At 42.5% G+C, this 26841-nt stretch overlaps 1 protein-coding gene across 1 annotated transcript in view; it reads right to left on the bottom strand.

The window, feature by feature from the left end:
• Positions 1-628: 628 nt before the first annotated feature.
• LOC137885085 (sodium/potassium/calcium exchanger 3-like) overlaps positions 629-26841 on the bottom strand; it is a 59168-nt gene continuing 32955 nt past the window's right edge. The window contains exons 4-17 of the mRNA XM_068727232.1: positions 16669-16743; positions 15769-15853; positions 14362-14465; positions 13041-13115; positions 12270-12295; positions 12067-12120; positions 11843-11976; positions 10101-10261; positions 8158-8428; positions 7891-8057; positions 6444-6558; positions 6158-6270; positions 5847-5912; positions 629-2891 (exon numbers count right to left, since the gene is read on the bottom strand). Of these exons, the coding sequence (XP_068583333.1) occupies positions 2739-2891; positions 5847-5912; positions 6158-6270; positions 6444-6558; positions 7891-8057; positions 8158-8428; positions 10101-10261; positions 11843-11976; positions 12067-12120; positions 12270-12295; positions 13041-13115; positions 14362-14465; positions 15769-15853; positions 16669-16743 (1599 nt within the window). The 3' untranslated portion in view covers positions 629-2738. The remainder of the gene's footprint in view (positions 2892-5846; positions 5913-6157; positions 6271-6443; positions 6559-7890; positions 8058-8157; positions 8429-10100; positions 10262-11842; positions 11977-12066; positions 12121-12269; positions 12296-13040; positions 13116-14361; positions 14466-15768; positions 15854-16668; positions 16744-26841) is intronic.

Here is a 26841-nt window from a genome sequence, read left to right as displayed (position 1 = left end):
AAAACAGAAACGAAAAACGAGAATACCATGGTATTTCCGTATTTTGTTTTTTTCGACTGAACGGTAAAACAGACTATCAAAACGTACACGGAGCCGGTCGCAGGGACTCACACTTTGTATGAAGTCCTCACTCACCAATCTTAACCCGCTGGTAGGGGGCGCTAGTGATCCCACAGCTGAGAGCATCGCAGACCCCCCTAGTGGAGAGAACAGTTTGCTCTCTTGTGTTGTTGGCTAACAGCTGACTGAACTAGTTTGTACACACACACCACTGTACCTCTCCACCACTCAGGGGTTTGTCAACTGATCTATGACATGTTAGCATTACCTCTTTACAAATTATTCCTCATTAGAAAGGGATACTATCTACAGAATGTTTTAGAAAACGGTCAACTTTAACACAAACACACTGTGGTTGTCAGAATATGAGAGGCAAAATATGCTTTAAAAAAATTATAATTTGCACCTTTTAGTGTAAAGAAATAAGAAGTGCATTGATTTCAGGTGTATTAAAAGGTAAATTTGCTGAGGATACTGTATGTGTCTCGCTTTGTTGCTATTTACAACTTGCTGTGAAAATAAGGAATAATCATCAGTCCAGTGAAGAGCCCATGAAGACACGGGGAAGTGATTTGAGTATGTAAATCAGTTTATTGCAAGAAGACCACTGGGAACAAGGCCAACATCTTCATCTCTGTGCCCAGAGGTCCTCATCAACAAAAGAATGAGGATTTACAAACAATTCAAAAGACATGAGCATATAATGACACTGATTAGCTGAACGCTAACCGTTGTAGGTCTACATTCTAAATACAGTATAGATCTCAAATATGACTGCTCAGTTATTCCAACATCCGTGTTTCTAATAGCAGGAAGTTGATCTTGGAAATGCATTAAAACTACACACAAAATAATCTGAATTATGAAAGAGGCATGCAATCCGACCGGTATGTATCTCTACTAGACTACCTGGAAATATTCCCACACCCTCTTCTACTGAGCGTGTAAATGAGCCACACAGCTTAGCAGCGCTCTCTAGTGGCCGCAGGAGGCGCATCAACACCTACAGAGGAGGCTTTTAATTAAGCAGCAACTCTATTTGATATGAGAATTCAAGGTAAAAATTAAAATACATATCTTCCACATTTAGTTTGAACACATGCTGAAACAGAGTGGCAATACTGTTGATAAAGGTGGTGTTATTTTTGGCTCAAAGACAAGCAGGAGGTGTTCAAGCCTCAAATAGATGGGATGGCACAAGAGTTAAAGCACTGTGTTTAAGAAATCACTCTTCATCACCTATCCACCACTCTTCATCACTAGTTCAACGCACCACTGGATTATCTTCCACACGTGATAAACATGGCATTTCTAGTGCGTTTCACCGAATCAGACCCCCCCCCCATGTGTTTGTACTAATACACAAATGTTGCAACATCTTTCCAAACTATACAAAACTTATAAATTATAAAGTACTATTCTTAAATATAAACAACATCAAGTCAGTTTCCAGTACTTGGATTATATATTAAGGTACAGTACATTGTACGTTCCAGTAAATACACCGTGCCCATCCTGAAACTGGTGGTTAGACATGATCTTTGAATAAATTAATTCATAAATAAATCATGATTATGTCTTCCCAGTAACAGTTGTGTCTTGGCTCCCCCTCAAGACACTCACTCGCTCGCTCGCTCGCACGCACGCACGCACGCACGCACGCGCGCGCGCGCGCGCACACACACACACACACACACACACACTTAAGTCCAAATCTAAGATTTTTACTCCTATTCTAAAAATACTTTTGGCTTTAAGAAGTAACAAGTATTACACTCAAAACGGAATCTTTATTATGAACATGACATCTACTGTCTAGAGGGAACTTTAAATTCAGTAGTTCTATGTTGAGAGTACTTGTAGACGCTTTGCAATGATGGAATAATATTTCTAAAGTGACAGTGCTGGATGTCAGTTCCAGATAGATCCCTTTGCTATGTGTCTTTTATTCAGTATTATTATGTGTTGGGATGTGCCAGTCTATGTGAACAGTGTGTTAAACATTTAGACTCTGTCTGTCAGTGCAAAGCTACAGTTGACTTGTTAGTACGGCATGCTGTGTAGCTGGTGCTGAGCATGGGAAACATCTGGACCAGATCACTACAGTAGAATATATAATAATGTCACTGTCACCGGATCACTGGGCTCGGCAAGCCTGATGCAGTGGTGTATAAGATAATCCCATGTATCAGCTAATATTATATATATATATATTTATATACATATATACACGGAGAATTTTTCATTCAAAATACCTAAATGGTGTGCTTATATCCAAACTTTTACAAAGAGTAACAAGAATCCAGCTAAAAATGTCTGTTAGCGCAGGATTTCTCTCTTTCCTCCAGTCAGCAGCAGCGTCTTCACCAGCAGCAGCATAGCTTTTGGAGTGGATAGGGTGAAGTTCAGTCCGGACAACCTTTGGGTTCATGAGACGATTGGAAGCCATCTCTGCTGCAGGGACTTTCTCTTCACGCCTCCTGTCCGGTCCCAACAAACTAACTACAATTCTGGTGTATTGCACCAAAGATAAATCATACGGAGCTCTATTTTTCTATTTGAAAATAAAAAAAGGCAGGACTTGTTTTCAAGGCGCAGAGAAACTGGAAGCCAGGTGAGGTTTCCTCCATCAACCGGAGGGAGACGAAGAAGACGCAGAAGAGGGGCAGGATGGGAGGTCAGTGGATGTCTCGGCACATAGGGAGGTTGACGAAGATGAAGACATTGAACTCGATGAGGATGGAGAAGCACAGAAAGACGGCGTACAGGACAAGGCAGGCCAAGCCCAGTCGCCAGTCCAGAGTCCATTTGTTCAGATGGACGCCGAGAACCTGCAGACAGGAGGGACAGGCAGGAGGGACAGACATAGTGACAGAGAACAGATGGTTTAACACGACACGCTCTTTGTCCTCCTACGGAGCTCTTTGTCTATTAGCAGACCTTTTTTTTTTTGTCTCCAGCATTTAATTAGCCCCACCTCCACCTGAAGCACCCCCCTGCAGAGAGGAAGTGACCATCATCACCCCACTAATGATGGGAATCCACATCCGGTTCCAAATGGTCCGAGCCATCAGAATTGTGGGCTGGACAATATATGATGTATAAGTCATTTCATATGTCCATAACCATTTATTTCACAATGTAGCATGTTTTCTGCTACTGTTTTTTGTATTCTCCTGTGTGAACTAGATACTTGACAAATGAAAAGTACTGAGCTCATTTTATTTAGAACTAAGTGAAACAACAACATGAATAAAGGCCTACCCTATTTTCTTATCTAAACAGAAACCCTGTGTTAACACATGGTTTCACACGAGACAAAAGGCAAGAGGCGTTAACCAGAGGTTTACTGGTCGCTGTCTGACTTTCTCACGAGCGCTCCTGGTTTTGGTCGGGTGGTCTGAGACTGTAGGCCTTTCTCATTTCCCAGTTCGTACATCCTCCATTCTTTTCCTTCCCTCCTCTCCTTGCGTTTAACAAATGAGAACTCGTTGCCTCGTCGTTTTATTAATGCACTTGTTAACATCATGTCTGGATACTATCTTTTGTAACCTACATTCAGTATGCAAACAGAACTAATATCAGTGCAAATGTGGTTAGAACAGAGCCTTAGGAGGAGCTACACAAACTGTCATGGACAGAAAGTTTGATCGCCTTAGATAACTACAACTTATGAACTAAATAATGAACTGTTACAGTTGTGGTCAAAAGTTTACATACACTTGTAAAGAACATAATGTCATGGCTCTCTTGAGTTTCCAGTTATTTCTACAACTCTGATTTTTCTCTGATAGAGTGATTGGAACAGATACTTCTTTGTCACAAAAAACATTCATGAAGTTTGGTTCTTTCATGACTTTATTATGGGTTAACAGAAAAAGTGACAAAATCTGCTGGGTCAAAAATATACATACAGCAACATAAATTAGCAATTTTGGTGACTTAGAAAGTTGTGTCAATGAAATGAGCTTCATAGCATGGCCTCTTAACTTCTTGTGAGTGATTATGAGTGACTACAGCTGGTGACTTCTCTGAGGCCATTTAAATAGGGCTCATTGGATACAAACGCCCACAAACGCTACAATGGGAAAGTCAAAGGAGCTCAGCATGGATCTGAAAAAGCGAATCATTGACTTGAACAAGTCAGGAAAGTCACTTGGAGCTATTTCAAAGCAGCTGCAGGTCCCAAGAGCAACAGTGCAAACAATTGTTTGTAAGTATAAAGTGCATGGCACTGTTTTGTCACTGCCACAATCAGGAAGAAAACGCAAGCTATCACCTGCTGCTGAGAGAAAATTGGAGGGTGAAGAGTCAACCGAGAACCACCAAAAAGCAGACCTGCCAAAGAATTAGAAGCTGCTGGAACACAGGTGTCAGTGTCCACAGTCAAGCGTGTTTTGCATCTCCATGGATTGAGAGGCTGCCGTGCAAGAAGGAAGCCCTTGCTCCAAAAGCGGCACCTTAAGGCTCGACTGAAGTTTGCTGCTGATCACGTGGACAAAGATAAGACCTTCTGGAGGAAAGTTCTGTGGTCAGACGAAACAAAAATCGAGCTGTTTGGCCACAATGCCCAGCAATATGTTTCGAGGAGAAAAGGTGAGGCCTTTAACCCCAAGAACACCATGCCTACCGTCAAGCACGGTGGTGGTAGTATTATGCTGTGGGGCTGTTTTGCTGCCAATGGAACTGGTGCTTTACAGAGAGTAAATGGGATAATGAAGAAGGAGGATTACCTTCAAATTCTTCAAGATAACCTAAAATCATCAGCCCGAAGGTTGGGTCTTGGGCGTAGTTGGGTGTTCCAACAGGACAATGACCCCAAACGCACATCAAAAGTGGTAATGGAATGGCTAAATCAGGCTAGAATTAGGGTTTTAGAATGGCCTTCCCAAAGTCCTGACTTAAATCCCATTGAGAACATGTGGACAATGCTGAAGAAACAAGTCCATGTCAGAAAGCCATCAAATTTAACTGAACTGCACCAATTCTGTCAAGAGGAGTGGTCAAAGATTCAACGAGAAGCTTGCCAGAAGCTTGTGGATGGCTACCAAAAGCGCCTAATTGAAGTGAAAATGGCCAAGGGACATGTAACCAAATATTAGCACTGCTGTATGTATATTTTTGACCCAGCAGATTTGATCACTTTTTCTGTTAACCCATAATAAAGTCATGAAAGAACCAAACTTCATGAATGTTTTTTGTGACAAAGAAGTATCTGTTCCAATCAATCTATCAGAGAAAAATCAGAGTTGTAGAAATAACGGGGAAACTCAAGAGAGCCATGACATTATGTTCTTTACAAGTGTATGTAAACTTTTGACCACAACTGTACATTTGTAGTCCTGCCATGGTTGAAATTATTCCAGAAGTGTGACACGCCTCTTTTATTTGTTTATCATTTCTCACAGTTGATAGATGTCTCGACATTTCTAGAACATGTCGAGTGACTTCATGTGTAGTGATCTCGACTCTGTCCAGAGGAGATTCCATTCTGGCTACATGGGGGGGCCGAATGTCTGATTTGACATAGAATGGCTTGGTTTCTCCCAATGAATCATGATATAAAGCCTGTTTTGGTTTACATAACAACCTATTAATGACATTGTTAATAGACATTTGAAAATGTCTCATGTGATTTCAATTAATGTCCTTAGTGTGCATGAATAAATCACTATGTATTCACAAATGAGCAGAACCACCGGAGCAGCATCTTGGCTGTAGCCTCTCAAAGGGTAAGTAACAAAAACAGAAGGCTGCTGTTACAGATTTGTAAAAGTGTTACTTACTGTGACGAATACTGAAGCTAGCAGGAGTCCAACCGAGAATATGAGTCCTCTGCTGTTGAGATGGATCTGAGGAGGTCCAAACACACATTCCATTATACCTAGTCCAAATGTCTTTTCTTGTGTGAAGTGCAATCAGCAGGCTAATTAACACATAATATGTCCTCAGTGTGAGCTGCTAAACCGTGCAGTGCCCCCATGAATATTGTGTGTTTGAGTACAACTCCCTCATTGCTCTGAATATGACAGACTATTGTCCCCGTCCTTCATGCAACCAGCTCTGCTGTCCTCTGGCTGAGCGGAGCGGCACTCACGTTGGAGCCATAGTCGATGCAGAGTGTTTGCAGAGTCCAGGGCAGGCCCAGGCCCACCAGGATGTCAAACACATTACTGCCTATGGAGTTGGAGATGGCCATGTCTCCCAGACCTGAGGCAAGGAGAGCAACACTGTCAAGGTCTGAAGTACAAGTGTAAGTGGAGAAGTACAACGCCTCTTCTCCTTCTAACAGCATCCACTTTCTTTTGATCCAAACAGGGATTGATTTCAACTTCCTGTGTGTGTGTGTGTGTGTGTGTGTGTGTGTGTGTGTGTGTGTGTACCTTGCCGTGCGACTATAACACTAGCCATGCAGTCTGGGACGCTGGTGCCTGCTGCTAGGAAGGTGATGCCCATGATGACGTCTGGAATGCCCAGAGTGAAGCCGATCACAGTCACCTGAAAGCAGACATTTACTCCTCATATGTGGCTCAGCAGTGAAATGACCAGACCTGTCTCCACAGAGGTTCCTCACAGCATCATTCTGCGATAGGGAAAAACTCTCCGGTTTACTAATCAAACTAATCAGACTAATCAAATCCAGACCACAATTGAAACACCTGGAATTCAATCACAGTAGAGTAACTAGAGTTAGTGAACGAGATCTCCACCTCAGTAACAATCCTCCTGCTCATGATTACTACGTCTCCTCTGTGACCATGGAGACACTCTGAGTGTAGATCAGCCCTCTCTATGATCCACTGCACCACTCTGCTTTATAGAAAGAGCATCTTTTAAAGATGTTCATTAAAGGACTAAGAACAACACCAGTCTCACAGAGGGACTGTATGAAAAACAACTCCCCATACCTATGCATATTTGTCAGAAAAACCTTCTTCAATATCTTAAAGGAATACAACAGTATTGACTTTGTACATGATGTTGCCACTGTGAGGCTGTATACTAACCAATAATCTGCTTTTATTCTCTATCATCTATTGATCCTGTATGAGCAGCTAGTTGAAGCCCTGAGACAGATTTCAGTCCTCTGCACATGGCCAAAGTCATTTCTCTCAAGAAATCAAAGATCAAGACTTCAAGATCAAATCCTTTTAGTGCAGTCCTCAAACTAACAATAAAGTCCTAGTATCTAGTAATTCTAGCAATAGTTAAAGATCAGAGGTCTCATGACAGAAAAATATTCTAACTGCTTGTCCTGTCTTAAGTTTCAAAGACAGGAATATTCCAATCTTCCTACTACAGAGGTAATTCCTAAAGTCATATCTGTGTCCCATCCCGGCTCAGCGCTCCTGTCTCATCTTAACTTAAGAGACCTTACTGGACTCTGGGTCTGACTCTTCAATCGTCCCTCGTCCTGTCCTGTCTGGATCTATGTTTAGGATGCACAGAATGTATCAGAATGTACCGCAGGCTACTAGAGACGGACAAACCACAACGTCAACGGCTCTGTCTAGCTAGCTTGCCATCATTGACACAAAAAGACGGCTGATCAATTTTAGCTATGAACATTCTGAGGCACCGATCGAGTCTGTTGAGGATTAATTATTGTTTAATATTTATGTCTTAGGACAGGCTATATGCCATCCTAACTTGGGAAATCTTGAAGTGAGGACAGTTCTGTAATAGATACGTTCCTATCCTGAGATTAGATGGGATTGTTTCCTAAATGTAGTTGGGAAACATACCAATATTCCTACATGTCATCCTACAGTGAGATGAGAGTTCAGACTTATGTCTCTGTAATGAGGCCTCTGGACAGACTGGACTGACCATCCAGACCATGATGTAAGAGAGGCCAGCAATCCAGACGGTGGCGGTGAAGAAGGAGACCATGAACCATCTCTCCCAGCGCCGCTTGGCACAGTTGGGCACGGTGAGGAACAGAAGCAGGGACAGCGGCCACATTGTAAGCCACTTCAGCTTGTTACAGGCCCCGGCTGGAGGGACGGGGACAAAGACATGGTGATGGCCTCAGCTCTACACACAAACACTTATTGTCAGGGATCATTTCATTTCAAAATGTGCTCTGTGCTGTACCTGGAACTTTGAAAGGCACCAGGGGGCCGTTATCGTCATCCTCTCCCTCTCCTTCCTCGTCGTTCTCGTTGTTCTCATTATCCTCATTTTCGTTCTCTGTCTCATTCCCCGATTCCAGCCGCTGAAGTCTACACCTCCCGTTCAGACCCTGCTCAGCTCCGCCCATCCCGTTCTCTAAGCCCCGCCTCCCCTGAGCCCGGGCTGCAGATTCAGGATCGCCGTTAGTGATGCGGTTGACTCGAGTCTCAGTGGTGTTGATCAGTCTTTGTCTCTGGGGGTGATTATAGAATATCAGTAAAGACAGCATTAGAGGGACAGTGCTATGAATCACTCTAGATAATAATAACAATAATGATTTTTAATAATACAAATTATTATTGTAATACATTTTTTATATACCTTTAAAAACAGAGTTTACAAAGTGCTTTGACAGACAAAGCAGCACTAAGGTAAGAGTTAAACCTGATAAAACAGTACGATACGATAAAAATAAACTAAGAAATGAATAATATAAAATAATATAGTAAAATAATTTAATGAAATCAACAAATACAAATAAAACAGTAAAGCAATGACATCGCATGAAAGCCAGTCTGTAAAAATGTGTTTTAGATAGATAGATGATACTTATTCATCCCCAAGGGGAAATTTGTTTGTTACAGCAGCAAAAATAAAAAGTATAATATGTAAAATATGAAAATGCAATGAGAATGAGTCAAAATATTAAATATACAAAATATAAAAGAATGCACAATACATACAATTAAATAGTATGATGTTATTAACTAAACTAACCAGTAGTGCAAAGATTAACCACAGCAAACAAACAACAGTGTAGCAGTGTTATATGTTATATGTATGTCTAGTGGATGATTTATTATAAAGTCTTATTGCAGTGGGCAGGAATGTTCTCCTGAAACTGTCCTTGTGACAGCGGAGCTGGATGAGTCTGTCCCTGCAGTAGGTGGTGGTTTAGAAGTGATTTAAAAGAGATTACAGATTCTGCAAGCCTTATCTCCTCTGGCAACTCGTTCCAAAGCCGAGGGGTCCTGATGACAAAAGCCTTGACTTTGGAACAGAGAGAAGAGTCCCACCTGAGGATCTAAGGCTGCGAGCTGGCTCATAGGGGGTCAACATTCCTCTATATATGGTGGGGCCAGACCCATACGTGCTTTAAAAGTAATCAGTAAAATCTTAAAATCAATTCTAAAATGAACAGGGAGCCAGTGTAGATAGTAGCTCAGTGTTGGAGATGTAGACAGTAGACATGTCTGCTGCTCTCCACTGTAATGCTTTCTATTTCTATAGCACCTTAACATTTGGAAAAACTGAACATGAAATCATGACTCAAGATAATCCACAGACCTTGTTGTTAGATGTAGGAACTATTTCCTTTCTATTGAACTACACTCCTCTAACCGTATCAAAGTACAGAAGGACATTCGATGCTGCTAGCTCACCTAGCGCCACCGAGCTAGCTAATGCTACAGCTCAGCCAAGGAGGACGCCATTACAATACAACATGTGGCGCTGTCACAAGCACATTCAGGCTTTCCATCATAGAGAGTAAGGCAGACATCTCTACGGACGATATCTCCGACACTACACTGATTCAAAGCACAACAGGTAAGAGGACCAATGTGTCTTTTTGATTTGGGGTGAACTGTCCCTTTAAGCTAGGACCACAATACGTCTATTAAGACATGTTGCATTGCTGCAGTGTAGCATGAATGGTATTGTGTGAGTCCCAGTTAACTACTCAAGTTTGTTTTCATTTATTTATATCCTAGAAATCAGAAGAAAAGCCTCTTATATTTGTCTGAAGCAGAAGTTGATATTCTTTTCTTTTCAAAGTAACGTGAGTTGACCAATCATTGTGTTGAGGGTAGCTTTGCTGCCCTTCAACTCTTCCCAGAGTGTGTGTGTGTGTGATGGACATGTACCTCATTGATAAGCATGCGAGAGGCCATGGTGAGGCGGGTTCTGGGGGAGAAGTGACTGGTGATCATGATCCTCATGCCGGCCTCAGAGAAGGACAGCTGGTGGGGGTACGCAGACAGCAGCTCGTCCACCATCAGCACTGACGGCTTACAGTGGAAGTTAGCTGGAGAGAAATAACACGCACAACAATTAGACATCAGCCAAAAAATAAATGAGAGAGCAATTTTTTTTAAATATATCGTCTTATTATTAAAAGAAAGAAAATGTTTTTTTGCACAGTTCTTCTCTAAACGTATTAGTGGGTAGGCCTGTGTACTGCTTTGATTGACAGCTGGGGCTGCTGAATCCAGTTTACAAGCTAATTAGCATCTGAAGTGACGGAACATGCAGGCAGGTTTTTCAGCTGGACCGTCTCATGTAACCCTGACTCTCATGCAGAACCAGCCTGCAACTTCAGTTTATCCAGAGTTCCACGTTTGATGTGACATCAGCTTTTAAAAGGACTGAAATATAAAAGATCCAGCGTCACTTTGAGCTCCACCCTGTCTGTTGCCCAATACTGTCACCAATACCAGGACCTTATTACTGCGTATCAATACATAACACTAACAACAGCGATACTGACATGGGCCATTCAGTAAATGTATATAGTTATTATCTTTGTATTAGTAAAGCAATGTTTAAGTCAATGATGTTGCCCTACCCATAACAGAATGATATCAGTCTCTTCCTCACAGTAAGGCATACAGCATATTCATTAATCACTGGTATATAATCCGTGCTCGGTATCCGCCGACACCCAAAGCCCAGGTATCGCTATCGGTATCAGGACGGAAAACTTTGGATAGCTGCATCCCTAAGCAATTGTAGGCTCATGTGATCATTTCCCCCCAAAGCCGTACACCATCTGCCAACCGTGATCATGTCCTACAAAAGCCCTGTCAGAGAGGCCTGCATGAAGACAGAGACGTAGGACGTTATCTCTGCAAAGATCTGAAGAGCCGGGTCCCTGCTGGTTTCTGTGGGACGCTGCCCATCCCGACTTATCCAGCCTCGTCTCTGGGTCAGTGCTCGGAAAAATCAGATGCAGAACAAGCTGACGGAGCAAGCTCCGCTGAAGAAGGACGAGCACAGGCCTGAGCCAGCATCTTGTGCTGCTCTCCTCTGATGCTACACTTTAGCTTTGAGGCCAGAGACACAGAAAATACAAACACTAGAGCAATCAGTGGAAGTGCTGGGTGACAAAAACAGTCCCTCCTTTGACAGTGGAGGACCCATTCCATTTTCCTGATCCTTCTAGCGGCCAAACACACTGATGCAGACCGCAAATAAAACCACGGCATAGCCAAAGGCATCTCTGGTAGGGAATCACGAGGAGGATTTACAGGCAGACACATCCATCTGCACGGTTAGCAGAACCAGATGCAGGTGAATCCTCATGGCTCTGGTGTTACTGAGGGGCAGGTGGTCATTTTACTCAAGTGAATTTTGACTCATCTACACACTCTCAGAGCGAGACTCAGAGTTAGTTTAGGAGTGACACTGGCTCAGCAGCACACTGAGGATCTATGCTGGCAATCATCCCAGGACAAGCAGACAGAATGTAGTGCACAAAGTCATCCTTACTGTCTTATCCCGGAGCTGAACACAAATAGATGCCTTTATATTTCTGTAAATGTCAGAGCGCGGAGAGGATCGGCTCAGACCTACAGAGTCCAGTGTAAAGCAGAACAGATGGGGCTACCTTTCGTGAGCAGGACTGCAGTAGCGTCACACATGACGTTATCCTCCAAATCAGTGCTGCCTGTCAGCCCGTTGGACAAATTCACAGAGCTCCTCTTTCGACGGTCAAAGTAGCGATGTGCCCTGCTGTTGAACCTGGCAATGACAGACGAGGAAGACGAGGCCACAACTTTTAAATAACTGAGTCAACTGAAGGCATCAGACGTTCCTGATGATGACACTCACTTCATGATGAGGATGTAGACTGCATACATGAGAATCAGGACAAGAGACTCCCACCTGCACACAGACACAAGGTCAGCAAAATGTTCTTTCACCATATATACACATATATGGTGAATATATATACACACACACACACACACACACACACACACACACACACACACACACACACACACACACACAGAGATAATATGATTACTCACCAGCACACCTTCTCATCGTAGATGAACTAAAGAGACAAGAGGACAAAGAGGACACAAAAGGACATTAGGTGGAGGCAGTGAAGCATCTCCTCCACCAGAGGACTTGACCAATACAGAGCTCAGACAGACAGGAAAAAAGGTGAAAGCATGACCTTTTGGTTCATTAGGTTTTATTTTGAAAGCACTCATGAGGTTTGCTCTGTGACATCCTGAAGTCATGAATCACACTGTGACTCACTGCCACATATCACCATGGTGCCGGAGTGCTGCCGACTTCTCTGTTTTTGTGTGCATGATATGAAGGAACACATGAGCCAATCAGACATGACAAAGAGAAAGTATTGTCAGCCGAATATACATGAAATATCAAATGTAAAAGTATTCGTTTTGCAAAATGACCCAAGTCATTATATGTGTGACATTGTTGGATTGTCTTTGTGAATTACATTGTGGGACATTAGTGTACTAGGACCATGTGGTGTTTCTTTAGTTTGCGTATTGTGCTCATTGAGGGGTCATGATTTGTCTCTTGTCTTGTGTGAACACAGTGCATACTGAAAAACCATACACAGCTTCATTCTCTCATGATTCTCCATACAGACTACGTTTATACAACCAGACACACTCTGCCACAAGTCCACATTAACAGTTGATGAAAGGCATGCTGGGTATTCAAACCATAAACAGGCCTTTAATGCTTCACAGTAAGGATTTCTGTAGTCAGCACAATCTGAATCCTGTTTTGTTGCATGTCAGTATCTAATCTCTTACCGCAATGAGGGCCGTGATAGAAAAGGTGTAAAAAGTAGAATCTCGGAGTAGAGCCCAATGAGAGAGCTTCACTGCCTGCAAGGAAAAAACAGATAAGGAGAATATATATATATGCAGCTTTAATTCAAACACTTTAATAGCAACACTTATCCTCGCTGGAGCTCATGCAGCTCTGTGACATCATTACCATGCTGATGTAAACACAGGAATCACAAGTTACCATCCTACAAAGACACAATGCAGGAGCCCACAGCGCAGTGACTCACGCTGCAACACTCTCCCACACAGCACTCACACTCTGTCACACGTAAGTGGAGGGTCAGAGGTCACATCTTCAATGAGCCACTCCCAGCTGTGGAATGGTTTGCCGCTGCGAGGCGGAGCAACGTTTAGAGCATAACAGAGATTTGAAAATGTTTGCTTGTACTCTGTTTGTTTTGTTTCCCTGAACAATCCTGCTTTGTAGAGGGAACCTGCTACAATCAGCCAGCTAATGGTAACAAACAGTGGTGAGGTGCAGTGGCTTCTACTGCACCCCATCCCTCCGAGCCCCGTTCCACCTCTCATTATCTCTCTTTGATTACGTAATGCACTGTGCATCACTGTTTGAGGTCCAGTGCGTACATTCTTCGGAGCAGAGAGCTTATCCTTGTACTCCGCTCATTTACATGTCTCTGGAACGTCCGATAGCATCAGAGAGAGGCTGCACTGCATTACGTTATCTCTGTAACTCATGCAACACACAGCATTGAGGATGCGAAGCAGAAATAAAAGATACAAACGACAGACGGACGGTATATTGTTCATGTGGCTGGTCAAGCCCAACGAGCACAGAGGGGAGTATGAGAAGAGATCATCAAATGAAAAGTTTCCAATGAGTATTCAGGTTTTAATCCTAAACTTTGTTCTTTGAGAAAGTCATATAAAATATAAGACAAATCAGACTCACACTCATGAAAACATGACACAAGCAAAGGTTGAAAACAGCATGAAATATAAGAAGAAAATATGCATTATGTGGTTTACACATGGAGCGGATTTCCTCTGAAGCTGTATTTTGGTGCAGTCGGGCTCATGGACTCATGCATGCATAAATCAACACTGAGTGTGTGTGTGTGTGTGTGTGTGTGTGTGTGTGTGTGTGTGTGTGCATGTCCTGCTTCCTTCTGCAGAAACATCTACATGAGTACTTTCTCCCACTTTGTGTGTATGTGTCTGAATATTTAAAGGTGACATTAGACTGTTGCTTGCTCTGTGTGAAATGCCACCAGGTCAGTGTGAGGATCAGCTGCAGCAGTGTACCGCCGGTGTGACATCATACCTGGCCGGCAAAGAAGCCACACACACCAATGATGCAGAGGATGTTGAAGACAGCTGAACCCACGATGGTCCCAACACCCACATCACCTTTAGTTATGAACACCCCTGAGGAGAGAATGAGCGCCCACACACACACACACACACACACACACACACACACACACACACACACACACACACACACACACACACACACACACACACAGCATCAGGACTCCATAGAAAGCACACATGATGTGTTGTACACTACTTGACATTTCCAGTAGCAGCGCAGTGCTGACAAACAGATGTAGGAATGCCATGTTGGTCATGGACCTCCCTCTCTCCTCTCAATCCAAAGCCCTGGCTATGGAGCACGGCAATGTTTGATGCAATGTTATTGCTAACACACAAGCAAAACTGCTAAATTGGTTTAAATTCTGAATATTTGGTAGAGACTGAGGTTCTAAGATTACAAATGGTTTGCCACAAGGTTTAATTTCAGGCCCATTGTTGTTTGTGATACGTGCATCAGTAGACAACAGCAAAGCACATTTTTATGCAGATGATACCATTCTTTATGCAAATGCAGCATCTGTGGAGCAAGCTGTGTCAAATCTTCAATGTGCATCTTACTGTGTGCAAAAAAAAATTGGTTCTAAATAAGTCAAATATATGCTATTCACAAGGTCATGGAAGTACGATCATGAGGCCTACCTCATTCGTTCCCCAAACTGAACGTGTCACAGATTACTAATATCTGGACAGAGCTCAAAACATATGTGCTTGAGCTCACAAAGAAGTCCTAGATTAGGGTAATATATGTATTTACACTACATTGCATTTTAGAGCTCACTGCTGTGAACTACAGCAGAATGTGGAATGGTTTTCTCTCAGTAAAAAAGGGGTAAGACACTGCCTACTTACAGGGCATTGCTAGGCAAGATAGCACTCTTCCTCACTTCTCTTTTAAAATTCAAATCAATTTGTCAACACACACTCACAAGAATGTGAATCCCTTGAAACTCCTCCGATCAATAATGAGGTTGGTAAAATAGCTTTAATTTTTTTCATATTAGAAGAGATATTGAAATTAGACGTATGAGTTGATCGCTTTAAGTGAATGCTTAAGTGAATCTCTACATTTTATTGTTTGCATTGTTGTTATTGTTGCATATTCTTCTGGCCGGTGTGATTGTGATTTCTGCTATAAAAGAGCTTTCCTGAATAAACAATGGATGATGAAGGACATCAAAGCAACTTTTTTAAAGAGAGGCTCAATGGTTAACGGGATTCTGATGGGATTCAGTATACTTAAAACCATGTACAAGACATGCATGCTTCCTCCCTGATGCAGCTCCAGTGTTGTTGCATGTGCTTCAGTTAGACGGAGGAGGTAACGAGATGGACCGGTAGTTGTGGTGAATACCTATGATGGATGTGAAGAGCTCAGGAGCCGAGCTGCCAGCGGCCATGAAGGTAGCACCTGCTACGTCCTCGCTGAGTTGGAGACGCTGCAAAGGACAAAAAAAAACAAAAAAAACTTGTATTTTAACATGAAACAACAGCTGCGATTTGAAATTCCTAACCCCTAACACTAACCCTTGGCTGATCATACTGATCTACTAAAGATGTCTCACTGTGTCAACACACTGTGAACCTGGGATTTCATCATTCAATGTCGAAACCTGACGGTGAGTCAGTCTGGAAGAAGGAAACTGGATTTGACCATTAAAAAATATTGATTTTTACTGGGAGCCAGCAACACATTGTTTATGAAGACATAAACATGAATATATTTAGATACACAACATACATATCAGTTAAGTATTCAGTTACTTGAAGAACGCCTGGGAGAAAACAAAACAAAAACGGTTATAAGAGTACATGTATGATTTGTGACTGATGTCATGTGTAACTGGAGATGCGGCTGTATTTTCTCATGTTTGATATTGTAATCATGACTCACACGGCCCTGATGAAGTAGATTAGCTGAGTTCTGGACTGTTGATCTATTTAAGGGATGGTTGTGATGTTGTAAGCTTTGGAAATGTCCGAAATATATCGTACACTTAAACTGATATCGATTAATTTTAGTGTCTAAAATACGTCCACAGCAGAACATTGCTTTGTTCCTTCTAAATGTAGTAAAACACTGACCATGAAGAATCTCAACCCACCACACTTCAACACATCACTACTTTCCCTTTAATAAATAATAACTACAAACTTTTTAGTGGCTTATTCAGTCTTTAATATTTAACGTTATGAGTACATATTTAAGATTTTAAATCAAGTGTATAGGACCTTTAAAACCTCACATTCATACCTCACACAACTTGTCCAGTGAGGGGACGAAGTAGTCATCACAGACGAGGGCCAGGGCACAGAACATGTAAATGGTCTATAGAGAGAGAGAGAAAGATATTACAGGGATCTGTGAAGCATGAACATGTGGCCTGCTGTGATTTAAACATATGATATGATAAGTCCACACTTATACAATATAAGTACGTTGATATTTGTAATATAACAAGAACAAGAGATGCTGGTTACCACCTCCCATGTCTTTTATTGCTTTGTATTCTCCTTTGAACGAATGCCTGTGTACCCTGGATAGAAGCTCTAACTGCTACATTAAAGTTTAATGTCAATTACCATGAAAAATGAAAACAGGGATTTAAGTTATTTAAAGCGAAAGATACAAAGATCTGATCCCATGCAAATGCAGTGCAGTGCATTAAAAAATCATGAATAACATAACTGTGGGACCACACTATTTACATTTTTAAATAGGGAAGTTAGTTTTCTCATTTAAACATGCTGGCATTACAAAAGGATGATGATGGCTTTTTCTTATTGCCCGACTGAAATAAACTGGAAAAAGCAACTTGACTTCTGACCTGGAATGACACTATGGGACCAAGTTAAAGAACAACATGTGACACAAAATTATATTATAAAGCCATATTGCTTTCTTTCTTTTTCATTTTATACAACTGTTGGAAGCGTTCAGGTAAAGATTTAGTTCTACCTTTATACATACTGTATATCTGAATGATAGAGCCTATCAGCAATGGGTTTGTATGTTTTACTACAGTAGATACAGTTTGTAGGAACAGACAGGGGTACCAGCACAGGAGCAAAGCAATGTACTGCTGCGGACATATTTTAGACACCTAAAAGAATGAATATGTACGCTATATTTAGAGTATTGTTACTGCTTCACCTTGCTGTCAGACAGCCCTTTGTGACAGGGAACTGAAGCCCTTATATCCATCTACTTTGGTGTTTTAGGGAGTTGGTTCAGGTTCACCAAAGTTGCACACAAACACAAACTAACTAATCGATGGAGGCAGCAGTAGACCAGCAACTCCTATGTTCTGTGAGGTAAAATCACTGTTTTTGTCAAAAGTCTAGTGGCTTCAGTATTTTGGCATTTTGGCTAAAACAGGTTTTGCTGCTGCCGCTGTCCCCAGCAGTACATTGCTTTGCTCCACAGCTGGTACCCCTGTCTGTTTCTACAAACTCCATCTACTGTAGTAAAACACTATGGATAACAACCTCTCACAACCACACTTCTAAACATCAGTACTGTCCCTTTAAGAAGTTTTCTTGTGTTGCTTTACAGCTCTCGTTTGCAGCATGAACATTGGATTTGTATTTTTATGCATTTCCTGAAACTTCTTAAGTAATAAACAGTTTGGAAGTATAAATGAAGAGTAGAAAGCTCAGGCAGCTTGTCCTGATACATGCTGTTTATTATACATACAACTATGTTCAATTACCTTTCAAATTCTTACCACTACAAAATAAAATTATCTTCAAATAGTGTGTGAGGATTCACTGAGACTGTAAATAATCTACTGAAAGCTTTTTAATGTGTTCCCTGGTGTATTATGCAGGAAAGCTACCAAACCTCGTTTCGGCTTCACATAGCACAAAAAACAGAGCATGGAGAAGCAGAGACAGACTGGAGATGAAAAAGACACAGCGATGATCAAGACAGAAAAGCAGGTAGTGACGACAGACTGACGGAGAATGTGTGAAGAAAGGAAAAGCATGAATATCTTTACACTTTGTAATGATGAAGCCTTTCAGAGGAATGACACAGTCATTATTCCTTTTTCCTCTTGAGTCACATTTTACTTTGCACCGGGGGTTTTTCTGTTTCCTGAGTGAGCTACACAAGAATGAGCCACACACTTTGTTGTGTGTGTATATGTGTGTGTGTGTGTGTGTGTGTGTTTGTGTGAAGAAGAGCAGTGCCTTTTGTACAAGGTCATCACTCACTGAGATAAAGATTTGTTAATTCAGGGCAAGCAAAAGGTCAAAGGTCACAGGTAATCCTGATAACTGGGTTTAATCTTGATTCAGATTTGAGGTGGATATGGAGTGAAATATGTGTGCAACATATATGTAAATAAGTGTGCATGTTTAATGTTGCATGCAGATACCGAAGGCCTTAAATCTAGAGTTGTGGTTTTTGAGAGCAGAACTTTTCTAAGAAGTGATGATGCCAGCTGAGTTGGAGGGGCTCGGCAGTACAGCTGTCAAAAAAACAGCAGCTGGAATATTAAAATTCAGCTGGAATCCGAAGCGTTATTATTCACTTTTCTGTCTTCAAGCTAAATCAAATACCTGTGTTGGGACTTCACCATGTGGAGGGGAACAAAGAGAGAGAGACCTACATGTAAAAAATAAACTGGTTTAATAAATCGCGCCAAGCCCCCATCAAGCGCTAAAATCTCAGCTGAGTGTGAGATTTGGTTGAAAACACAACACTGGTGCCTCATTGAACGAGCCCCAGGGGAATCCCAGGGGCTCCCTGTGACACGGCCGTGACGTCACCATGACTATAAACATCAGCGTGCACCTCCACACTGCGCCATTCTAACTGTGACTAACGTTGCTAAAAGGAGGTAAAGAGAACATTGGTACCCCGAGAAGAAAAACCGAGGTAGCAGTCCCCACATCACTGGTCGAGCAATAGACTGCTTTTTCTTTTTTTTGTGTTCACACACTTGGATCCTGAAGGAGAAACAGTTAACTTGCCCTGTGCTATCCCACTTTAACCTGCAGAGAGAAGATCATGGAATTCCCGGATTCTTCAAGTCGACATTCGCTGTTTTCTCCGCTGCCATAATTGGAGGATCAGTGTGTTACGGTCCCGGGTCGCAGGCTGGAGAAGCTCCGCCGAACAAGTCCGAAGAAAGTGTTTCAATCAGCACCCTGGATTAAGACCATAAACTGCTACAAGTACAGCATAACACAGACAACGTGAGCCACAGGGTGACGTGACATTCTCTACTTTCTTCAAATGTTTTTAATAACATTTTCAAACTATAAATTGTTTTTAAAATGAGATTACTTCACAGGGCATTGTAACCTGCACAGTAGCAGGACAATAATCAGGTAGAACAGAGGGCTGCCAGTACATGTATACTACTACTTATACTATATGTTCTGGCTACTCAAAAGTGTGACAAAGCCAAAGTCTAGGGTATAAGGTCTCAAGTCAAGTCCCAGCAAGACTGAAGACAAGTCCAAGTGCTAAACGTTGTCTTCTTGATCAAGTCACTATGATTTCAAAGCAAAAAAGGACCAGCTGAGTCATGGGATGTCCTTATTTACATCTGAATGACATCATCTGTTGGTTTTGCACAACTAAACACACCTGTTACAAAAGCTCAGAGAGGAAGGTCAAGAGTTACCCATTTCCAAAGTCTGACCCGAGTGTTTTCTGCTGTAATACTCGCTGAAGAGCACCACTCCCTCATGTTCTAAATAGGACTAAAAGCGTTCATGCTCTCTTCCTGGTGAGTTTTAATTTAGTCACTCTAAACACAAGGTACTTCTGTAGTGCATTAGTAAGTTATGTGAATTAAAGCTACAAAAAAAAAAATTCACCTGCAAAGACTTTAAAGATGATCCTGACTAGGGCTGCAACAACGAATCGATAAAATCGATTAAAATCGATTATTAAAAGTGTTGGTAAAGAATTTCATTATCGATTCGTTGTCGCGCGATTATTACGCCACTCAATAAGTCGCGGAGATGTTTGAGTATAAAAAAAAAGTTGAGTTGAGCACGAAGCAGAGCGGAGGTAGAGGAAAGACCATCGGAGAGACCCGTAACGTTGTTCTGAAACACATGGCGGAGGCAGAGAAATCAGTACGACCTAAGTCGTCCAAAGAGTGGGAGCATTTCACACTAAATAAATCGGAAAAGGGTGATATGCAAAAGCGACATGGCATGGCACGGGAGCACCACGGTGATGATTCAGCACCTAAAACATAAACATGTTGGAGTCCTTGATGAGGAGGAAGGGAGTTCAACAGCAGGATAAGTCACTACAGAATCCTACTGTTGTTCCGTTTTGAAGTGAGGAACGTAACGTCCCTCCAGTAGCTCTCCTGGTGCTGCTGTTTACTCGTTATCCACCTTGACAAGCATGACAAGTTAGCGTTAGCTCGTTAATAACAGTGGTAAAGCAGGGGTGGTATAGTTTGCAAGACTAAAGACATGTTTTTATTCACTCGCCTTTTCCCCACCGATTCATCGATTAATCGAAAACATAATCGACAGATTAATCGATTATTAAAATAATCGTTAGTTGCAGCCCTAATCCTGACCAAACCTTTTTTCAGCTGTTCTTAAGTCATAAACACAGGAGAGCAACACTTTAGATCAGACTGAAAAATGGATCACCAGATTTGTTTTTCTCACATACACAGAATAAATGTTGCTTTTGTAATATAAATAATCTTCATCAGTGAATGAAGACTATTCTGATTGCTAAAGAAGACTGTCAGATGTAGTTGAAAACTAAGTGGACCTTGAGTTAATTTCTTGTTCTTGAAGTCAAGAATAAACTTTCACCACCAACATATGAATCGTTTCTATGGGTGGGACTCACCAGAGGCCCCACAATACAATATTATGACGATACGTAAGTCGCAATTCCATATTATCACGATCCCTAAGTCCCATTACGATATTATCACTATACCTAAGTCCCAATACAATATTATCACGATACTGTCAGGATCCCTGTCTGACCCTTTGTGTGTTAACCTCTGTTTTCCCCCCAATCTCCTCTCCTCATGTGTCTGTCATTTCCCTGTTTGTTATTGTGCGCCATGTGCTCTGTGTTTGTTTTCTCGGGCCTGCCTCCAGACACCTCCCATGGTCACGCCCCCTGATCGGTGCACAGCTGCGGACAATCTGGCTCGTTACCGCCTGCAGTTGGCACACTGGATCTTGATCCCACTAATCACCGCCTGGCAGTATATCTACCCTGGTCTTGCAGGCCTAGGTTGTCAGTCCGTACCGTCTTCTGCCTCGGTATTTAGCTACCGCAGTTCCTTAAGTTCCCATTGTCTAGTCCAGACCCTAATCGCTCTCTTCTCTGCTCGGGTATAGAGTAGCGGAAAATCTGCCTGCCTCCGGTGTCGAGCCACGGGACATCACACCGTCGATCCGCCAGCCCTCCGGTGTCAAGCCACGGGACATCACACCGTTGATCCACCAGCCCTCCGGTGTCGAGCCACGGGACATCACACCTTCGATTGGCCAGCTCTCTGGTGTCGAGCCACGGGACATCACACCGTCGATCCACCAGCCCTCCGGTGTCGAGCCACGGGACATCACACCGTCGATCCACCAGCCCTCCAGTGTCGAGCCACGGGACATCATACCGTCGATACGCCAGCCATCCTGTGTCGGACTACGGGACATCATACCGTCGATTCGCCAGCCATCCTGTGTCGGACCACGGGCTCCACACAGGCATTCCTTTTCTTCGCTGGTAGAAAATAAATAGACTTGTACCGTATTCTGCGTCCTGTGGTTGCTATTGGGTCCAGATCCTGAACTCCCGTGACAGATACCTAAGTCACAATACGATATTATCACTATACCTGAGTCACAATACCATATTATCACGATACCCGAGTCACAATACCATATTATCACAATACCCGAGGCACAATACCATATTATCACGATACCCGAGGCACAATACCATATTATCACGATGCCCGAGTCACAATACCATATTATCACCATACCTTAGTCACAACACGATATTATCACAATACCTAAGTCACAAAACCATATTATCACAAAACCAAAGTCACAATACCATATTAAAGCTGCAAGCAGCAATGAACGGCCCTTCTAAACGCTTGAAGATATCAACAAGCTTTTGATAACTTCATGTGATCTTGATCCAATAATGATCCACAGAAAATTTGGTAGCAATTGGACCAAGTGTGTAGGAGGAGTTCTCAAAAATGTGTTTTTCACAAAATTCAAGATGGCGGAAAATCTAGGGAGGCGGACCTTAGGGGTCTGAGAGGCTTTTTTTTAGAGCTAGTGGATCTGGACATGTGTGTCGAATTTCAAGTAAATCGGACATACTGGCCGAGGGGCGTCGTCGGTCCGACTTGTAGGGGGCGCTAGAGAGCCATTTCTTTTCACACATATATGAAACCTATATCATACCTCTATTTTCACCAGGCCTGACAAGTCTGCAAAATTTGGTGAGTTTTCATGCATGGCAAGTATCCCAAATATGCGCCCAAAGTACAAAAATAATTAAAGCTGCAAGCAGCGATGAACGGGCCCTCGCCTCCTCCCGCACGTCGGTGGTGCCGGCGGGACTCCAACGTATGCAGCCGAGATCGTCTGCGAGAGTCGGACAACGCGCGTCGGAGTCCGATGTTTTTTTTCTGCTTGGACCGCGTGACGCAGGAAATGATGCTATGCAAATAGTCCACAGCATCCTGTATCCACTGTGTGGTGCTACAGAGCATGCAAAAACATGTTTTATGTTGCTCTATAACAACTGTAGACAACATTGTGTAAATATTATGTAAATCGGATGCCGGTTGTCAAAAAACGCAGAATTACTTTGGCCAGCAGGTGGCGCTGTGAGTATTAGTGAAAATTAGCTTGTAAACATCCTCAGGCCATGAGTGTTATAAAGCATGGGAAGTTTAGGAGCGTTTGGAACAAGTCCAGCTGAGTTACATCAGCTTTTTTCATGGGGAGTCACGTAAAGTAGCCGCCCGCTACGGCTAAGCCATTCCGTCAAACGTAAAGCTTTTGATAACTTTTAATCACAAAGGTCTTGAGACTGTACCGACCAAATTTCAAGTGGATCCGACAAAGTGCCTAGGAGGAGTTCGTTAAAGTATAGCGACTAGAAATGAGCCTAAATCCATTGAAAAATGACACAAAAATCAAAATGGCCGACTTCCGGTACGGTTTAGAGCATGGTCCCAAGAGACTTATTTATAAGTCACTCTGAGATACATAATCCTACCAAGTTTCATACAGGTACCTCAAACGTAGCGCTGGGGCTGCTCTTTTGAAATATTGTAGGGGGCGCTATGGAGGCAATTTAAAACGGCCAAGCCAAACACCCATATAAAATATGTCCTCCCATTACCTATAACACATGTATAAAGTTCCATGAGTTTTTGAGCATCGCAAGCCACTGATCCATCAGCCTACTTTTTCATGGCGAATGATGCGTTGCCGCGGCAACAGCGTTCAACGAAAACTCCCAATATTCATGATGGTGCATCATCAACGTGTTAAGACTATCTTTACAAAATTTCAGACTGATGTGGTGAACTGGCTAGGAGGAGTAAATAAAAGTATAAAATATGACATTTCCTTTTGCCAGTAGGTGGTGCTATGAGTTATTGAACATTTTTCAATTGAAATGTGCTAAGGGTTGAAGTAGCATCATGCATAAGAAATTTCGTGCAGATTGAATAATGTACCTTGGAGTTATAACAACTTCTTTCTTCCCGGCCAATGAGGCAAAATGGCCGCACCGTCACGTCAAGGTTCTTTGATGAAAACTCTAGCTTTTGATAACTTTTCATCACAAAGGCCTTAAGAGCATTCTGACCAAATTTGAAGTCGATCGCATGAATTCTCTAGGAGGAGTTCGTTAAAATACAAAGGCTGAAAATGTGAAAAATCACCAAAAAACTGAAATTCAGTGAGTTACTGTAGCGCCCTCTATTGGTTTAATGGAATGAAAATTGCAGGGTATGTTCCACCATGCAATATGCACAAATACTGCAAATTTGGTGATTTTAGGATACACGGTTGAGAAGTTATGTGTATTGAAAAACAAGCCACGCCCCAAGAAGTTCATTGGTCCGTATCTTCTAAACGCTACAAGATATCAACAAGCTTTTGATAACTTTTGTGATGGACATCTGATAATGACCAACAGCAAATTTGGTAGCAATCGGACAAAGCAACTAGGAGGAGTTCTCAAAAATGTGTTTTTCACAAAATTCAAGATGGCGGAAAATTTTTCCAGGCGGAGATTAGGGGTCTGAGAGGCTTTTTTGTAGAGCTAGTGGATCTGGACATGTGTGTCGAATTTCGAGTAAATCGGACATACTGGCCGAGGGGCGTCGCCGGTCCAACTTTGAGGGGGCGCTAGAGAGACATTTTATTTCACACAAATATACAACCTATATCATACCCCAAGTTTCACCACACCTGACAAGACTGCAAAATTTGGTGAGTTTTCATGCATGGCAAGTACCCCAAATATGCTCCCAAACGATAAAAATAAAAATCATAATAATAATAAAAACTCAATAGGGCCTTCGCTGGCCCGACGTTGTCGGTGGCTCGGGCCCTAATAATAATAATACCCCATAGAATTTCAATAGGGCCTTCGCTGGCCCGACGTTGTCGGTGGCTCAGGCCCTAATAATACCCCATAGAATTTCAATAGGGCCTTCGCTGGCCCGACGTTGTCGGTGGCTCGGGCCCTAATAAAACCCCTTAGAAACTCAATAGGGCCTTTGCTGGCCCGACGTTGTCGGTGGCTCGGGCCCTAATAATACCCCATAGAATTTCAATAGGGCCTTCGCTGGCCCGACGTTGTCGGTGGCTCGGGCCCTAATAATAATACCCCTTAGAATTTCAATAGGGCCTTCGCTGGCCCGACGTTGTCGGTGGCTCGGGCCCTAATAATACCCCACAGAATTTCAATAGGGCCTTCGCTGGCCCGACGTTGTCGGTGGCTCGGGCCCTAATAATAATACCCCATAGAATTTCAATAGGGCCTTCGCTGGCCCGACGTTGTCGGTGGCTCGGGCCCTAATAAAACCCCTTAGAAACTCAATAAGAAACTCAAACTCAATAACTCAATAATAGTCACTCAATAATAATAATAATCCTTAGAAACTCAATAGGGCCTTCGCTGGCCCGACGTTGTCGGTGGCTCGGGCCCTAATAATACCCCATACAATTTCAATAGGGCCTTCGCTGGCCCAACATTGTCGGTGGCTCGGGCCCTAATAAAACCCCTTAGAAACTCAATAGGGCCTTCGCTGGCCCGACGTTGTCGGTGGCTCGGGCCCTAATAATAATTCTTTGAATTACAATAGGGCCTTCGCCCGACTTCGTCGGTGCTCGGGCCCTAATAATACCCCATACAATTTCAATAGGGCCTTCGCTGGCCCGATGTTGTCGGTTGCTCGGGCCCTAATAATTCTTTGAATTACAATAGGGCCTTCGCCCGACTTCGTCGGTGCTCGGGCCCTAATAATACCCCATACAATTTCAATAGGGCCTTCGCTGGCCCGATGTTGTCGGTTGCTCGGGCCCTAATAATTCTTTGAATTACAATAGGGCCTTCGCCCGACTTCGTCGGTGCTCGGGCCCTAATAATAATACCCCATACAATTTCAATAGGGCCTTCGCTGGCCCGACGTTGTCGGTGGCTCGGGCCCTCATAATAATTCTTTGAATTACAATAGAGCCTTCGCGCGACTTCGTCGGTGCTCGGGCCCTAACCAGTACAATTTAAATAGGGCCTTCGCTGGCTCAACGTTGTCGGTGGCTCGGGCCCTAATTATCACAAAACCTAAGTCACAATAAGATATTATCACAATACCTAAGTCACAATACCATATTATGTTGATACCTAAGTCACAATACCATATTATCACTATACCTAAGTCACAATACCATATTATCACTATACATAAGTCACAATACAATATTATCGCGATACCTAAGGCACAATAAGATATTATCATTATACCTAAGTCACAATACAATATTATCACCATACCTTAGTCACAATAAGATATTATGATGATACCAAAGTCACAACACAATATTATCACGATACCTAAGTCACAATACAATATTATCACTATAATTAAGTCACAATACGATATTAACGCAATACGTAAGTCACAATACGATATTATGATGATACCGAAGTCACAATACGATATTATCACGATACCGAAGTCACAATACCATATTATCACGATACCTAAGTCACAATACCATATTAACACGATACCTAAGACACACTGATACCACTTACTGCTTTTAAATCTAAAATGAAAGAAATACAGGCAGGTTCCCAAAAATGTAAATGTTTTTTAAATTAACTTGGTTACGTCACTGTCTCTTAACTTTTAGTTTCTTTTAACTTGTC

The sequence above is a fragment of the Cebidichthys violaceus genome, unplaced genomic scaffold, assembly GCF_023349555.1.
Source record: "Cebidichthys violaceus isolate CVI_PGR_0920_01 unplaced genomic scaffold, fCebVio1.0.p SCAF_4, whole genome shotgun sequence".
Taxonomy (NCBI): Eukaryota; Metazoa; Chordata; class Actinopteri; order Perciformes; family Stichaeidae; genus Cebidichthys; species Cebidichthys violaceus.
This window is presented reverse-complemented; position numbering and strand designations above follow the sequence as displayed.